The following is an 18,537-nucleotide window of genomic DNA, read 5'->3' as shown; positions in this document are numbered from 1 at the left end:
TGAATTACAAATAAGAAATGGCATCAAGAACTCAGCTTTCATTTAAAGATCAACAGGCAGCTCAGGATTTAGGTGTAAAGCTTACGAACCGGTTTATCTTGAATTTATCTAGTAAGCTTCAAAGCAATATGAATAATTACTGGATGTTATGAACTTTTTGAAAATTTTAGAATTTCAGTGCTCCTGCTTACAAATAAAAAGGGACGCTTCATTAGTCATTGAGGACTTTTATCAGGATATTGAGAAAGCAGGATTAATTTCACAAATTACCACAAACTTATACATATTTGCATGGTGTATTGATTACAGTATGTTTTTTCTAGACAACTGAAGACTGTCCTGAGGTGGATCCATTTTAAACATACATTTTATTTAAAGTCACTAAGTCATAAGTTTGTTTAGCAAATAAAATAGTTTTGAGTTTGAACAATACCTATTTTTTCAGGCTTCAGCAGTTTGAAGGAAACAGTTGAAGTTCCTTTGCCGCCAGACTTTGTAGTGACAATAATATCTCCCTTGTCATTTTTTGCCTGTCCGACTCGACACACGATTTTACTGGCAGACATCCATTCGGCAGTTAGCAGACAGTTGTGCCCACATATTGTTAAACCTGGGGAAAACAAAACAAAACAACACAACCTACTATGAATAAAGTTATCTTCAGGGTAAATATGTTTATGATGCTTCACATATTTTAAACACACCCACCCATGATGCTTCTCCAGTCCCGTGTTGGCAACTACAGCAAGAGTCACAAATATATTTTTCAGATGTTCCTTCAGCTTTAGAGTTTGATTTAGTGTTAGCATTTAGTTTGGTGTTTATCATTTTAGAACACCTCTTAACACTTACAAGTCAAGTTACACCTTAATATGAGGTCAGGCTTCCTGGGGCTTCATGTATCTCCGGCAGTCAGACTAATTTGACCAACTAACCAATAAATCTGGCCAGATAAGGGCTCTGGATGCTGGAACAGACGGATCGTTTTCTCAGATCTGAAAGAATTCAACGTTCCCAGTTCGAGTTTTCTTGTTGTGAGGAACTAGCAAGATCCTAATTTCTATAGTATTAATACAGGAAAGCCCCTAAAAGATTTGATCCGTAGAGCAACTTCATTAGTTTCCTCTTAACTAAATAAATTAGTTTGTTCCTCTATTACCTAGAAATACTTTACCTCATGTTCAAACTGACAAGACCGTACTATTCTGTTGGCTGTACTGGAATATAAGTTAGTCAGGCAGAGCAGTTCATCCCCTGTTGGCTTGGCTTTTGTTTTGAATTTCTAAAAAGCTCTGACCAATTTAACAAATACTTACAGACAGAAAAGGGTCAGCGTATGTGGCTCAGCACCAAAGCTTCACACTTACTTTTTCTCACAATTTAAACCTCTGACATTACACAGCAGACAAATTTGGCAGTTTTCATGGTTTTGTCAGACATAAAAATGCCTTACTCCCTGCCAAAACCTATTTTGAAAACAAAAACCAAAATATAAAAACCAGAAAGGCCTTGAATCTATTACAACTGAAGGTAATTTTCCTTGAGAAATGACAGTAGATAAGTTTCGTTAAAATGCCTGGAGGAGGAGAGGGGGCAAAACCAAAAGCAACCAAACAAAAGTATTTTAAATTAAAAAATATTTTGGTTGTTCTCACATAGGCCAGAGTTTTTATTTTTCAGAGGGGGAAAAAGCCCACACATTTATGATGCGTATGTTTTAACCTTAGACTATGCTAAGCCTTTTCTGTTGTTATGCTAGACATCTCTCTGATGAAGAAAAAGACTACAGCACAAAATAAGACTGACAGAGTTTGTCCAAATCATTCATAAGGACAGGTTTTCACCCCAGAGTTTAAAAGGTCTGAGTTCATACTTAAATTAGTACTTTAAAATCAACACCTGAGCTTGAGCAATTTAGTAGGGTAGAAATTTTTCAATAACTAGGATCTTTTTGAAGATCCTTTTATCAATTATTTTTTACTCATTGGAGGTTCCTAAAGCTAGCAGAAGAACATGATCACATAATCCAACACTTTTTAAATGGAGGGAAACTACCTTTATCTGTATCTTAAAAATGCCAAAGTTTTGATTAACATTTTATATGCCTCACTAAGTACAGTAATGGCACAAGACAATTTCTGGGGGGAAAAAAAAATCATGTTCAGGGAGATAGTAAAAATAAACTTTTTTTTTGTTTTTTTCCTCCAAAAATGAAAGAACTTCCCTTTCAGTAAAACTTAATTTTAATCTGCTGCACGGTATGAAGATCTTTGAGAATGTCATACTGGGGGTCTAGTTTTTATAGGGTATTTTGGAGAGTCCAATCCACTGCCTATTTCAATAAATAGGCACAAGTAATTCTCATGAGACTTTCCAATTTGGGCTAAGCTTATAAATCGACAATTTTACAATGCCTACAAAAATACAGCTGCAAATGTCTTAGAAGACAAACTAAACCTTGAGAGCATAAATGTTGCGTGCATCTCCTGGATTTGACTTTTTGTACCATGAGCTATAGAGTTACAAATAAAAAGTTTATTTAGTTTCAAAGATACAAATAGATTACAAGAAGGCTCTCTTTTAAATGAAACCAAAAGGCATATTCTCCTATTATGTGATATTCCGTTTATATAAAAAAATAGTTTCTTGCTTTTCATTTTACTTTAATGCATCTCAAGTAGCAGATTATAAACTTTGTAAAACCCTCACTCAAACTTGCTTAAATCGCATGCCTACGAAGACTCACTTTTGCAAGTATTTCCATTCAAGTCACAGGGACTATTTACATGCCTAATTTAACCATGAAAAGAAATCTTTACGTGTCTGGGGCCTTAGTCACTTACTGGAAAAAGATGATAATCAAATGAGCTAAGGGGGGAAAAAATACAGCAACCCTCTTTTTTATAACCTTAAAACGTCAGACTATTAGCAGCTATATGTTATAAGAGTTACTCTGAGAAAAACAAAACCCAAAAACCTTAGCAATCAGCTGTAATACTGAGACACGGTTCAGGAGATGTCTTCCTTCCAAGAACCTAGCACTGATCACTTACAAAGAGATTATACCAATGAACTAATGAGGTTATTGAGATCCATGAACCATACTAATACAGAAAAATATACTTACCTATAACACTATCAGTTTTTCAGTATTTCTCAATAAAGATTCTTTAGCGTACCGCAATCTTGTCTAGCAGCTCAGCAAAATACTACTTCCTCTCCAAAAGAGGCAGCAAATTGAAACGAAGGGGAAAATTGTAGTAGCTTATGCTTGGCCATAAAGTTCATTGTGGTGGCCAAGAATGGAATTTGGAAATCTTGGTTTACAGCCATGAAGTGAAGTATTGCTTCTAGCAAAGCCAAACAAAATTCCAATGGACTTCAGAGGAGTCATGATTCCACAACAAATTAGACAGATTGTCTCTAGCATGAATGCTGAAGTACACATATGCTTAACTTAGAGAAGGAATATGGGAAATTCCAGTAGTTATAGTTAGCTTGGGTTTCAAAAAGATTTTACAAAGTCCTTCTCAAAAGCCTTAAGAATATTAAGCATTCACTGGATATGATTCTCAAATGGATAAAAGGCTAGCTAAAAGACAGAAACAGGGCTACAGCAAATGGTGTGTCTTCACTGAGGAAAATTTCCACAGGGCACGCGATGGGAGCTCTGCTGCTCACTATATTTGTAAATGACTAGATAAAGAGGTTACAAAGTTTCCTGATTATATGAATTTATTGGGAACATAAAACAGTAAAAGCTAGAACAAAATGCAGAACTGATGAAACTGAGTGGTGCTGTAAAACAGCAGCTGAAATTCAATGAACAAAGATGATGCACACATGCAAAATCAATGTTAAATTCACAGATGACAGGCCCTGAACTGACTACTAACCCTTGAGAATTAAATCATGGGACTACAGTCGGCAAATAAATGAAAAAAAATCAGCTTGGTGCTTAGTGGTAATTATATGGAAAACAGAAGCCTATGAAAGAAACACCAAACACAAACGAGAGTAAAGTATTATGCTACAGTGCATTCATATCCTGAACATTGACTGCATGTATCCAAAATGTTGTTCACCCAACTCAAGCTATCAGTAATTAAACTGAAAAAGATTCACTGAAGCGGAAGAAGAAGGGTCAAAAATACAGGCAGAGAAATTAAATATATTAGGACTACTTAGCCTGAAAAAGAAGCAACTGAAAGCAATGGTGGTCGAGATTGCTACAGTCAGAAGAATCACAAAGAAAACTGCTTGTTCCCTCTTCCGATGCAAGACCTATGACGGTAACTTCCAATGAATTTAACATGTTAAAATCAAAACAGCGAAAGTGAGGGTTTTTCACGCAATGCGTGTAGCTAAATTGCTGAATCCACTTTGTCACAGACTGTTGCAGGTGCACTAATTGACTTTTACACTAATTCAGAGAATAGTAATGCTCAATGACTTTCTCAATACACTAATAACACTCCTGATGGAATAGTCCCCTTGCTGTAAAACCTTAATGCCTGCGTAAGTAGCAAAAGAGAGAGTTGCATTACACCTATTCTCTTCTCGTACACTCCCACAGGCATTCACTCTTAGCCAGTGCTTGGCACAGGATGCTGAGTCAGGCTAACAGGCTGTCTAACAGAGTATGTATGATTTGCTAGGTGTGGACTTGGGGATTCAAGTGCATAGTTGTGAAAAAGGTCATTTCTCGTAACATGCAACATTGACTTCACCATATTATTTGCAAAGGAAACACATCCCTCATCATATCCTAAATGTGACATTCTACAAATGTGATGTCCTACAGTCTCAAAAGCACTAAGCTTTCTTTTCAACTTACCTATGAGATCTGTAGGCCCAGTTCCCAAATTTTCTCCTCGAATTGTCACTTTTGTCCATGAGATGCCCTCGTTGGGAGAGATGCCAGTTACAAGTGGGGGCTGCCGTGCTCGAGACATGATGTCGACTTATTTACTGGAAACTGAGATACTTGTATCTGTTCAGAAAGAAACAATAATTTTAAAAAAATATATTATATCATGTAAAAAATATTTTAAACCCGGTTTTTCTTCTGAAATGATAGAGAAAAAATATGAACATACATGTGAAACACCACTCTCAAGGCCCTTTTTGCCACAGTTATCAAACAATAAGGAATACCTACACCTTCTCTACACTTACATTTTTTTGTAATAGGTATAGCCCTAGTTCTGAATTGAAAAGGAAAAATAAATTCATAAAAATCATAAAAAGGAAAAATTCATAAAAAGGAAAAATAAATTCATAAAAATCATAAATCCTCAAAATGCTTAATAGACTCCAAATCACTTAGATCAGAATTCTTTGGTCTTCCATTAGAAAGCTATCACTGCACTCCCTTGAAAGTTTAGAATCGCTAAAATAATGGACTATGGTTACACATTTGCTGTGCTTTTTCCCCATCAAAAGTTGACTGACTTGCACAGACACTCTCATAGGGAGGAATCCCCAGCACTAATTTGTATTAAGCATCACCAGTTAGACAATCTGAGAAAGTTAAAACATTACTACAGACACTACACCAGCAGAGAACATCAATAAAGCACATAATATCCCAAGAGATAAACAAATGCACACAGAATTATCAAAAAAGCATTTCCATAAGAGTATTGCATTAGAAACACCGCTATGGCACCCATGTCATGCAGCCTAAATTCAGTTTATTATCAGACTGATCATGAATTCCTACTGCTTATTAGCACTTCCCCTTGTGCAGCTTTGCAACTGTAAGAAGCAGGTAGGGAAAAACAGAAGCACCTTAGTTCCCAAATTCTCCACATTTACAACTTATAAATACAGCCTAGCCTCCCCACAGGTATACAGGTCCTACAGAAGTCCTAAGACAGGCAAAACATTTAAGGACTTCCACGCATCAACTTTGTATCACCTGTTCCATTTCATCACTTCTGAATTCTTCCACTGAGACAACAGCATCCTTAACAGTCCAAGTGAAAAAAATAAAACAAACAAAAAAAAATCTCATTTGGTACCATGAAGTTATCTATAATCAATTTCTAAGATGAATTTATCTGCACTGAGAAAGTAAAAAACAAAAATAACCTATGGGCAAAAAAAGATTTATTTTTAAGAAAATCCAGGGATGATGAAAGAGTTCACTATTAAAAAAATCTTAGCTACACATACAGAACACTTCAGCATAGACAACTTTAAAAGTTCAGGTTGGTCAGAAACACATGGAACAAGTCAAGCTTCACAACACATCTTTTATTACATTTTATGTATTTTTACCTTGGATTAAAGCATATTTTCCTATTTTTACTTGCAATAGTCACAACACCCAGAAACTCTGCAAATCATCCTTAAAAATAATAAACTACTATACACTTGCAGTTTCTAAGCAATTAGGAAATATCCAAATGAATAAAGTTATCTTGGTCTCTGCCACTTTTGCATAGACAAAATACATTTGCTGTACGAGCTTACGCTATGCTTATATAGAACTTCACCAAGCTTTTCAGAGTTACTGGATAGATCTTCCATGAGGAAGAAAAGCTCCCATAGCAGGATATTTTCTTCATTTTCTGAAGGTGCACACTGAAAATGAAGACAGAAATCAGAAAGGCAGATATCTCTGGAGAGGAAGCTCCCATGGTTAAAGTAGTAATAAAGTAGTACTGCCCCTGGAACAGGATCCTGTTTCTATCTATACCACAGATGCACAGCAAACCACTTATAATAAAGCTTTACAGTAATATTTTTTTCTTCTCAGTTTCTCAACTGAGGTTGACGGCCCACAGCCACACCTGAAATCAGTAGGAAACACATACTGAACATAAGAAATGCTACACAATGCTCCAAAATATTCAAGACCTATATGTAAATAATCATCTCAGATCTGTAACACCACAGAGACACCACGAATACCACAAAATTAGTATTTTCAGAGACATTTTTGAGACTGCCATTGAAGAAGAGCGTGCAATTAATAAGACCGAGATTTCTGTTGAACAAGCAGAATCTTAGAAAGTTGCTGCATGTGGGCCATACCCAGTACATGAAGGATGCCTGGTAGGCGTCCACGATTAACACACAGAATGTGCATCTGGGACCAAGGTGTTTTGTTTTGTTTTAAGCAGCAAACCTCTGAAGAACTGAGTGGTTGACTTCACAACACTAAAAATTACATTATGTTTTTAATATAACATTAATTTCCCAGGTTTTTGCAAGCAGGAAACTGATGAAAAAGGAATTCAACAATGCAGTGTCATGGACCCTCTTGTAAGTTGGTATGTAAAATGCTGGAACCTTTCATATCCAACATGGAGCTACTTATGGAAGTCATCAAAGAACATGGTCTATAACCTGGTGGCTGAAATGTCATTGCAGGACAGTCTCAGCAGACTACAAAGAAGTCTGCTGACAGTAATCTCCAGATACAAAAGAGACGGCTGTGCAGAGCCCTTCTCTCCTTCTCCTCTATGCCCACAAGGCCAATACCCCAATGCTGTGTTCAAATCCTGACACCTTGATAACTCCTCTTCCTTACCCCCATCCTTCTTGTCCAGATAGCTCACCTGAACTACTGTTGAAGCGCTTCCTTGCCAGAGGTGAAAACAACAGTCCCGATCTGCTGCCAAGACTCCTGCTCCTGGAGCTGCACTGCTTGCCTAGCTCTTGACCCACCTGTACTGGATGCAAAGCTTTCTTTGCTACATCACCAAGGCATCACCCAACAAAACAACAGGCAGCAGAATAGAAACAAGCTTCCCAGATCCCATTTTGAACCCTAATCCTACCTGGAGCAATCAGAAACTGAAAATGCAGGGAAAGTCTTGTTTGTTCCTATACGATTAGAAGCTGCACAGGCACAGAAGCTCCGACCTTTCAGTATATCAGGTCTCCTCTGGGGTGATGTGCAAAGAGGCATTAGAAAAGAATCAGGTGCATAAATTTATCTAGAACAAGAATAAACTGCACGTATCCCTCACGATCTTATCTACATAGACTTTGCAGATTTCTTCACACGCCCTGAACAGAGGTCAAAGAAATGCAACAGCTACACAGAAAGAGTGGGGCTGTGTCTCCACATACACACTTAGTCACCTTCCCTGGGAAGCAGCATATGTCTAGGAATTGGTGACACAATGTAAAACACCTTTTACTTTTGAGCAATGTCTTTAAATAATTTATATAGAAGATTAATCAGTAACACAGATGTAAAAAAAAAAAAAAAAAAAAAGCCACTTTCCAGAATTCAGTGGTAATATGAAGAGAAAAATCTTGAGGAAAACAAGCAAAATTGAAGGTATTTTGGTATTACTTGGTTGATTTCCATCCTCCCCCTAATGTCATGATTCCCTTGCGTTGCAGCTATCATTTTGTTCAAAATACCTAGGCATACAGGTAATTGGCTTGTATCAACACCAAAACGCAAAAGTAATATAACAACGTATTTTTCCGGATTTCAGAAATTGGCATTATATCTCTCTTCATGATGAGCTGAATAAATGCAATAAAGATGCTGAGCCTCCTGAAGTCTAGTATTTCTTCTAAATTATTTCCATACTTATTGCAGAATTGTTTTAAAATACCCCACTGGATGAGAAAACCACAGTAAATCTCAACACATTACAAAGCACTACAGTACTGAGATGGTCTATTATTTTATTTTATTTTATTTTATTTTATTTTATTTTTTTAAATAGCAATTGGTTTCATTTATTTCAAAGAGTAAATGGTGGACACTATGGAATCTGTCCTTGCTACAGAGATCAAACAAATCCTTGAGATCACTGAGAATATTTTCCTTCCTTCTTTTGTCTCACGTGTCAATAGTCAAAATGACTGAACTGCTTATTGGGAAGCAGAGACTGCATACTCCTGTGACCCAAAAGCAAGTTTCTCATTTTTTGAAAAAATCTTTAAGGCAAAACTTGAAAAAAAAAACGCATTTTAGTTTCATATGTTAGAAATCATATGTTAGGTAGTCTAATCAAGAACTATGATTGCAGTTCTATAATTGCCCTTATATATTCTATAAAAAAAAAAAAAATCAATCTTCCTTCCTACTGAAAGAGTAGTTCTCATACAGAGTAGGGGAGATCGCACAAAGACAGTTTTCTACATTTCTTCTGAGTAGCTAGACTTACTGAAGAAGTGTTAGCAAGAGTAATTTTTTGCTATGGACAATCTTCTTTTACACTACACTTACAGAGGTCTCCCCCCTTGTGCTGTGCCCATTTCTTTTTAAACTTCATTTCCTCACAATAGCTCCTCAACGTTTTAACACGGATGACATCTGTTTGACTGCTCCCATGATCTTGCCCATATTATTCCCTCTATTATTCTGTCATAATTCTTGTTATGAAGTGCAAGGAGTTAGAAAGCCTCTGCAAAGACCACCTACTACAAAGCCATCTTAAAAAATGCCTTTCGTAAACATCATCTTCATCTTTACATGAGCTGCTCAAATAAACTGTCCTCTCACAAAGGTTTGGTTCAGAAAAAAAATCAGCCTGTTCTGAACATTGCAAGCTTGCTAAAGATGGGACATCTCCACTCTCTAAAGCCACTTTAAAAACAAAAGAAGTTTTTAGTGAAAAAGGAGCTCACCAATGCCTACCAGAACTGTTCTGTAGCACAGAGTGCTGCTCACTGCTCTGGAAGAAATACCAAAATACAAAATAAGTGAACGACAAAAGCTCAGGCTTTAGGGATACTAAACTGGCCAGCATGCTCAAATGGCAACGTAAAACTACAAACACCATGAAGGCATGCAACTTCAGAAAATGAGTGACAACCAGATGCACCTTATAAATTTCACCAATAAAAAAAAAATTAGCAGTTGAGACGTTTTAAAAAGGTGTTTCTGACTTCTAAAGGAAGAGAGCAACTTGGTTCCTGTGATTGAAAATTCATTTAAGTAAAGGTTTCAGCAGTACTTTGTCACAGACACTGAACTTAAAAGACTCTTTGGAAGGAAGACAGCATCAAGGTCAATGCAAGTGCCATGGTCATCTAGCAAAGGGAATCTAAGTTGTCAAGAAGGGAAGAAAGAAAAAGCCTATTTGTCATCTCTAAGAAAGTCTAAGCTGCATGCAAGCTTAAAATGAGATAGAATGAAAGTCTTCAGGTACCAAATATTTATTTGTTCTCGATCCTATATGATAAAGGTGACCGAATATCCTTTAAAAAGTTTTGAGGCAGATACAGCTGGAACGACGAAAGCATCTCCCATGCTCAAATCACAGTGTGACTGAGATGTTGTTGTTTACTTACAAAAAATAAAAAAATAATTTAAAAAAGCAAACAAACCAGTATGTTTTGGAACTCTTACCACACTAACATCACAGCATTAAATGCGCTCTGAATGAACAGATTTATGAAACACCCGTTTTTAAACAAACAATAAATGCTCTGCTTCTAGAACTTAGGTGACGGCCTTTTAACTTTGAAGTACACGAACTTGTGCTTCTATTAAATAAATCTAGTAATTTGTTTTCACTAGAAAACCCGAAGAGTCCACTGAGTCCAACACACTAAACAGCACGACCAAAACAATATGGCAAATGACCCTAAGAAGGACGACAACGCAACAAGTTTCCTACATGTTTGCATTCAAAACCATTACGAAATGATGAAAAACACCACGGCAACCTTTTCTGCGCTTTATCTTCCCACCAATATAAATTCAGACAGACAATCTCCATAAACTAAGATTTAAAAGCATTCAAAAAGCAGCACTGTGAAAATAACTGACATTTATTAACCCCTCTGGAGATCTTCAGTGCCCCAGAATTTCCACAGCCTTCAACACTGCATTAATAATACAAAGTCCATTCCTGCGAGCCTGCCAGGAAAGACTGGGAAGTGAATAAGCTAAACAATGCTGAAATTCCAAGTGATATTAAGAATCTACGCGTGTTTATTTAAATAATAAAAGAAGACTTGTCAATTTAAACAAGAAGTGCTCACAAATCTTACATTTTTTGGGGGGGAACCCTTCAAAACACCACTAAGCTACTTATATTGAAAAGATGAACAAACGTTAAAAAAAAGCGGGGGGGGGAGTGATTTCACCATCACACAGAAAATAACAAAGCCTCATTTGTCTTGGTCTGTCATATCCGGCATGTTGATTCAAGCCCATATTAACACTGACAAACATGTTAACCTACAGGACAGCGCTCCATGCCAAAATCAATTCCTGCTTGGGAAGATGTGCGTGTTTTGAGACGGAGAGGGCAAGCGACGAGAAAGAAAAGATTTAGAGTATTAAATGACATAATATGATACCCTTCTCTATTTAGAAGGGCTACTGAATGTTCCAGTCAGTCACCAAGCCCGTGCTGGAGGTTTTAGCTCGGAGATAGCCAAGCGCCGAGCGCAATCGCTTTGTTTCCACAGTGGCTCTGCCTGCACGCTTCATCCCCAGCTCCTGCTTTACTTAACCCAGAGGGGTACATCTCCCGAGCTGGACGTCTTGCCACAGCGAAAGCAAAGTGATGGGAGCACTCGGCGATGCCATGCACATTTCTGAGGCCCAGGGGATGAAAAGGCTGGACCCACGGCAGATGCTGGGAGGGCGCTGGGTGGAGGAGCCCGGCGCATATTTCAGGCCGGGCCGCAGCTGCGAGGGATTGACACCGCTAACTGTGGAATCAAGCTCAGGAGAAACTCCGGGCACAGTTCCGGCATCCGAAATAAATTAAAGTAAACAGTGTTGCTCTCTCTCATCCACCCTGTTAGCAGCCTCTCGGTCGAGCTGGAGACCACACACCCAGACCACACAGCACCAGCTGAACTCACTCGCACGCAACATCTAGGAGCTGTCACTCTGCTGAGGTATGGGGAGGAAAAAGAGGGGGCAGGAGTGCAAGAGAGTGTGTCTGTGTGTGTGTGTCTGTGTGTGTGCGTGTGTGTGTTTAGAAAAGCTGCTTGCTCTCTCCTCCTATCATTACAGCTGGTTATGTTTTGTGCGGTTGGGAAGGAGGGAAAGAAGGGAGGGATATTAAAAAAAAAAAAAAAAGACCTATAAACCTCACTAAGAAAACACACTGGTCTTGGCCTTTTGTAGTAATGATTTGCACTCCTCCTGTACTGGTTTAGGAGCTGATAAAGGTCTAACAAAGCATCCATTTAACATCAATTAACCTTCTATCTATCACGTGTCAAAAAAAAAAAAATCAAGACCTGTATAAATCCATTTCACTGCACCTATTAAATGACAGCATCGTATCAGTTACGACACCCAGCACACCTATACACTGCTGTATTTTTAATTCAGGAATTGTGATAGGCAATTTATTCAGGGAGGGACTCCCCACAAAGGCCACTTAACAATACGATGGTTACGATGTCAAAATGCTGATTTTTTCCACAGACATCTCAAAACGAAATTTTGTTCATTAGGATCCTATCCCATAAACAACCTGAGAGAAATGAATGAGCCTACATGTAACACTCAGCTTATGATCCGTCACCAAGAAGGAACAATATTGAATTCTAAAAATAGTTTTAAAAGAAGATTAGCCTATATTACGATGAACAGAGGCTTCTAAAACGGTAGTCTTGGGGAGGGGATTCCCTCATTCCTTTTAGTTCAGAAAATCATTTAATTGGTCATTTATATTGCCTGTTGAAACAGAAAAAGCTGAATTAGCCACATGAACACTACTCTTTAAAGATGAAACGTTTCCTTTCCCTTCACTCTGCCACCACAAATGCACGTATCTAATCCACAAAACTCACCACCACACATATTTAATTTAATCCACTTACATATTCTAACAGCTCAGAACCCACAGCCACATTTTCACCTCTTTCCAAAAAAATAATCTATTTACTTAAACGACAACAATCTCCACGTGCCACTATTAAACAAAATCAGCAAAATCTACAATAATCCAAACGTCAATACTAGCCCTATTAACCTGGATTCGGACATTTTCATTGCAGAAAACCTTAAGAAAAAAATCCTCAGAATATCACCTTATGAAATACATTTCCAAAAACAATTAGCTTTACAGTTCTATAATTTCACGCTGAAAACAAATTATCCCTCCGATTTATTAAGTACGTGCTACATGCTGTTCCATGCCAGTTCCTGAATGAATACTTTTGCTGTTAGAGCCAGTTACAGCACCTATGCATTACCAAGTCTCAAGTCAAATCAATTTAGATTTTCTGAATGTCTGCTCTTCCGGTCATGCTAAGTTGGCTACAGAAGAGCAGTAGCTCAGAAGAAAATGTAATTCAAGAAAGCCCGAACACAGATGTTTCTCCCCAAAATTTCCGCTCTTTTCGTTATAAATTGCATTACAACTCCCCAGAATTTAAGACATCTACTTGTTAAAAGCTTCTGTATTTATTATGTGACACATCACTATAATCTAGCAACGTTGTGAAGAAAAGCCTTAAACATATATATATATAAACATATATAGAGAAAAAAGTCAACTCAGCTTTACACAAAACCATATCACAGATGGCCATAAATCTCCCATTCATTTCTAAATTCTCAAAGCACATGTTTCCCTACATCTGCTTCTACCTCCAAAATTCAGTAAGTTTGCTTCATATAGAAGTCATTCCCCTTACTGTCTTCGAGCTAAACCATTCATCCCTCTTTTCTTCTGAGCTACTAAAGTTATTCATAATTTTCTGAGCATTATTTTAGTTATCAGAAGAATGGTAAAGAATCTGAATATCTTCATCATCTATCTTACGTTATTCATAGGCAGAAATTAGAAATCAATGCTGCCAGAATCAGAAACTTTCAAATATGTTTACTCAAATGCATTCAAAAAGATTCAGAAGTTCAAAAAAATAAACTAAATAAATCCCAATGGGATGGGATTTATTTTTTTTTTAATAGAGAAAAGAAACAAGACACCACAGATTTTTCCTAAGCCCTGTAACTATACACAATAGTCTTTATAAAAACACTATATAACCACTGTAATTACACAGTTCACATCACTGAAGATTTACCTTGTGCTCTTATAGTTAGGACTGCTACAGTAAATTTGACGTTTGCCATGTGACTTTTTTTTGGCAGTTTCTTTTGCTTCAAAAAATATTTAAAAGATGATGGGACGTGCGCTTCTGTTTCTGAGGTTCCCCTATTTTTCATGTTGTCTCCCAGACATCCCGCTCTGTCCCTGCTCAGCAGAGTACCCAAGCCATCTGCTGAATAGCATCCTTCTCTACTCACACAGTCGAACACATGTACCTGTCTGAGAGCCTGCATGCACAGGTATTTTATTACATATTTCAGCCTGCTTCTACCTCACGTACTCTCAATCTCCATTTCCACTCCTCCACCTAAAATCCCGTCTCCTGTACGGCACTAGAATGCTTTCGGAGCAGTGAAGTTATTTTGCGGGAAACAGGAGCTCCGCTGCCTTCCATGCTGATGAAAAGGAAACAGGAGAAAAACACGTCGTCTTTCGATGTAACCCCTTAACTCTGTGCCAAAATAGTAATGTTCAGTTTCCCAGCAAGAAGCAATGCATATGCGTCAAAAACACAGTGATGTTCAAAGTGCCACCGTGCTCTCAGAATTTGAAAACACAACATTTAAAGCCATCTCTTTTTTTAACTGAGAGGTTTTAGGATTAGCTTAAAAATTCAGTTTGACTCCAATAAAAAAGTTGCCATTTAAAAGGCACTCTTGCTCAGCATAATCCTAACTCTCAAACTCCTAAAGACTTTTAGATGCCTTACGGGAACTCCTGAGTAAAGGCTACCTTTGGCATACTCATAGAGTAAAAGATAAAATACAGAACGTAACCTAAAAATCACTGATTTATATTGTCATCTAATCCACAGGCACTTTTACGCTGACAGTTTCCACTGGCTTCCGCATAATATAGCTGCAGGTCTGCCTTTGAAAATTTGACCGAAAATTCAGCAGTCTGTTGTTGCCTTATGGTCAAGGGAAAAACAGACCTTGAGGGGCTTGGTGTCTCCGAACTGTTTTCCTTAAAAATAAAACAAACAAATACAGAAAGGAAACACAGGCTTTCACACCCATCTCTGAGTGCAATCAGAGTATTTGCTACTGAAAATACTGAACATAGCGTCTGCACTGATTAACAACTGGTGTCAAAAAAAAAAAAAAAAAAGCTACAAGTCAATTTCCTTCTGAAGAAAAAGCACTAAATGCTTCTGAAACAACATAAAAAGGGTACCGTCACATGCACAGAACATGAGGGGAGAGGAGACATTTGATTTAGTTTTGTTTTAATTATGAAATACCTAGCTTACCTTTCCCTAATCAAAAAACACAACTTACCAATCACACAATTAATTCTCATTTTCAGACACTTATCTTACTACTCAATTTCTGCGAAAACTGCCTCAGGTTTTTTTTTTTTTTTTTTTTTTTTCAGAAGATCACAAAAATGAGGCTCCCCCCACCCTCCCAACTTGTGACACTGGGAGGATAAGCATCAGTCCAACAGCTTTTGAAGTGAAATACTGTCAGGAATTTTGTCGCTTAAAAATCATTTTCAGGTCAAGGTACAAAATATTCTTTTATCAGCTTTATGTTTAAATTGATCCTTTGCAAGTTGTGAACGTAGACTTTAATCTTTGTGTTCCGTACAAAAGATGAAACACCGATCTGAGGTGGCTGCCCTGCCTAATCACCCCTCATCCTACAAGCACCTTTACAAACAAAATTTCCCCGTTACCAAGCACCATTTCCCTCCCTTGGGAAAAGTAATCTGAAAGACAATTCTGCATAATACAAATTTATAGAAAGTAGGTGGTCTAAGACAAAAGGTTAAGCTGAAGCACTAGTGTCTGACTTCTGCTAAAAGATATTCATTTAGCTCTTTTCAGATTTCAAACCTTCAGCCTACGTGTAAGTACAGCAGCAGATTCCACTCATACTGAAAAGCTCCCACTGAAGCTAAATCCACTGTAGCACGTAGTCTTGGAAGCATTGTTTTCAGCTTCCTTGAATTTGAACTGAAGGACTATTGATTACTTTTGTTGAAGATGTTTATTTGCATAATTAAAGTAATGCACAGCTGTTCAGAATACACACAGGTAGAGCCCGTCCGGGCTTCAGAGGCCCATTTTGTCCTGGAGTACTAAACTATATTTTACATCACATCTTCTTTCGGTAGCTGTCCAAACCCATGTTTTCAAAACCACCTTCTATATTCAGCCTTCTGTCACCATCCTATCAAGGTAGCATTCCCTACCCTGCTTTCCCCCTCCCTCAGGTGGATTCGGGGTGAAGTAGAAACGCCCAGAAGAACAGAATTAAAGTAACTCACGTGTGACGATTACTTTCAAGTACGGTGCTTGAGACCTACTGGATTTACAGCTAACCATATCAGTAGCTGACAGAAAATTAAGTACAGTCTAACGTAACATATCTCAAGTTTTCATCGCTAACAGAGGCTTTTCTACTCTCCCCACTTATTCCCCTTTAGTGCGGCTCCACTGTGAGGAGCAGCGTAATAGTGAACGGACTGTATCAGTGGATACAGTTCCTTTTTAATGGGACTCTGGGAAAAATACTGGTGAATTATATATTTTAACATCTTTATTATCTGTTTTTGCCTCTAATACTCTCAATGGCTGGCAGAAAAAAATGCTGCTTGTATTCACAGGAAAACCTACAACTCAACACAGTAAGATTCAAATACTGTACAATCCAAAAACACTCAGTGAGCATTACCTTCTGTATTAAAGATAAAATGTCTTCTCCATACAACACCACCCGCTGCTTAAAAGGCAAGGTATCGAACATTTTATTAAAAAGGAATTTGAGTGTTTTGTTTGTTTGTTTCTTTGTTTGTTTGTTTCCCCCCTTAAGTTCATGACTACAACTGAAGGGATTTCCACTGAATTCTAAAAATGCTCATTAACGTAGGACTGTTATTCAGCACTAATTTCTGACAAAGCAAATACAGCATTAAAAGAATTATTGGGCCTAAAAAAATGTAACTTATTGAACCAAGGCCATGAAAACACAAGGAAACTTTATATTATGTTAACAACAACAACAAAAAAGCACAAGTTTGATCACTAACATGCTTTTAAACAGTTAAATAATTAATCATTTTCACCTCTGACATATATTAAGAAAAGTTAGGCTTTCCACAATGAAAAAAGCCTTACCACTAAAATGTAAATTAGCGTTTTCACAGAGATAAATCACACCAGTACGATGAAAATCACTGCATCCAAAACGTTTAACATGACGTTTAAGACACCAGAAACCCCATCTAAATAAAAACATTGTTGTCCGAGGGTGGGCATAAATCACACAAACCGTAAACTAAGCTATCCACGGGAAGGAAAAGCAGCAGCAGGGCCTGCCTTTGGCTGCTTCGTGCTGGGTCAGGGCAAGCTGTGACCGACACCACCGCAACAGGGAGCTAAAAATTACAGAGCTCAGCTTCAGGTGGCCAGAAGACAGTGCAAGGAGTCAGACCTGATTTAAGTGACAAGCTTGTTGGTTTGCAGTTTAGGAAAGAAAGAGAAACGAGGAAAGAAACGAAACAAGGAAAGAAACACGGAAAGAAACAAAATAAATAGGCTCTTTTACTGGTTTGACAAATTTATTTATTGCTTTTGACAGTTTGTGGCAGTGAAATGCATGCAACTCGTTAAAGGAGCAAAGGAAGTGTCTTCTTGTTTTGAGAATGATCAGAAAAGGAGCGATGGAAAGTAAAAGTGAGATTACAATTTTAAGTAATAAAGAACGGGTATTAATAATTTAGGTTTCATCTGATGTTCTGCCAGAGCTAAATGACTTAATACTCTCTGGCTTTCCACTCAATGCTTTTGAGCACAAGGCTTGAAGCTGAAACATAACAAAGAGGAAGCAAGCCGAGAGCAGCAAAAATTAATAGTTTAATTAGCGAAGCTATGAAACAGGGCAAGACAGCAGGCTCCCCGCTGGCACTGGGACACCCCTTGCCCGTGCAAGCTCCCTCCCAGGCTCCCAGTTAAGCTACTGGAGAGGGAAGGGGGGACAGCGCCTGGCGCCCCTGCCCCTTCCCCAGCCGCAGCCCCGCAGCCCCCGGCGGGGCGGGAGCGGCCTAAGATGGCGGCCAGGGGGAGGGGGGGGGGGGGGGGGGGGGGCAGGAGCCGGGGCTGCCCCGGCGGGAGCCGGCCCCGCGCAGCGCGGAGCGGGGCAGAGCGGAGCGCGAGGCCGCGCCGTGTCACTCACCGGCCACCGTCGCCGCCGCCGCCGCCTTTGTAGCCGGCACCTGGGGCCGCGCCGCTCCCAGCAGCGCCTCGGCGGCCGGCGCTCGCAGGCAGCGGCAGCCGCGGCCCGAGGGAGTCGATGGAGCGCGGAGAGATCGAGGGGAGCCCGCCCCCTTAAAGGGGCTCCATGGCAGAGGCGACGGCAGCGTCGAGACATGAAATCACACTCATAAATAAATGTTAAAACGTCAAATAATAATCAATAAACAGTCATGAAACTGAAAGGCTTCGTGATTTCTCACAGTGCTCATATGCAGGGCAGAAACCCACCGTCAGCACCTGCAACATGGCGGCCTGTGGGCA

The 18,537-nt window shown here is 38.7% G+C and overlaps 1 protein-coding gene across 3 annotated transcripts in view; it reads right to left on the bottom strand.

The window, feature by feature from the left end:
* EXOC2 (exocyst complex component 2) overlaps positions 1 to 18,537 on the bottom strand; it is a 149,562-nt gene that overhangs the window by 110,440 nt on the left and 20,585 nt on the right. The window contains exons 1-3 of one of the 3 annotated variants that reach the window (XM_068670942.1): positions 18,197 to 18,334; positions 4,838 to 4,993; positions 434 to 610 (exon numbers count right to left, since the gene is read on the bottom strand). In XM_068670942.1, the coding sequence (XP_068527043.1) occupies positions 434 to 610; positions 4,838 to 4,955 (295 nt within the window). In that variant the 5' untranslated portion in view covers positions 4,956 to 4,993; positions 18,197 to 18,334. Of the gene's footprint in view, positions 1 to 433; positions 611 to 4,837; positions 4,994 to 17,139; positions 18,008 to 18,196; positions 18,335 to 18,537 lie in introns of those variants that run through there. The other 2 variants (XM_068670944.1, XM_068670943.1) reach the window with 2 other exon arrangements.

This window comes from Anas acuta, chromosome 2, assembly GCF_963932015.1.
Source record: "Anas acuta chromosome 2, bAnaAcu1.1, whole genome shotgun sequence".
NCBI classification, from domain to species: domain Eukaryota; kingdom Metazoa; phylum Chordata; class Aves; order Anseriformes; family Anatidae; genus Anas; species Anas acuta.
The sequence above is the reverse complement of the archived record's forward strand: the minus strand, read 5'-3'. Positions and strand labels throughout refer to the sequence as shown.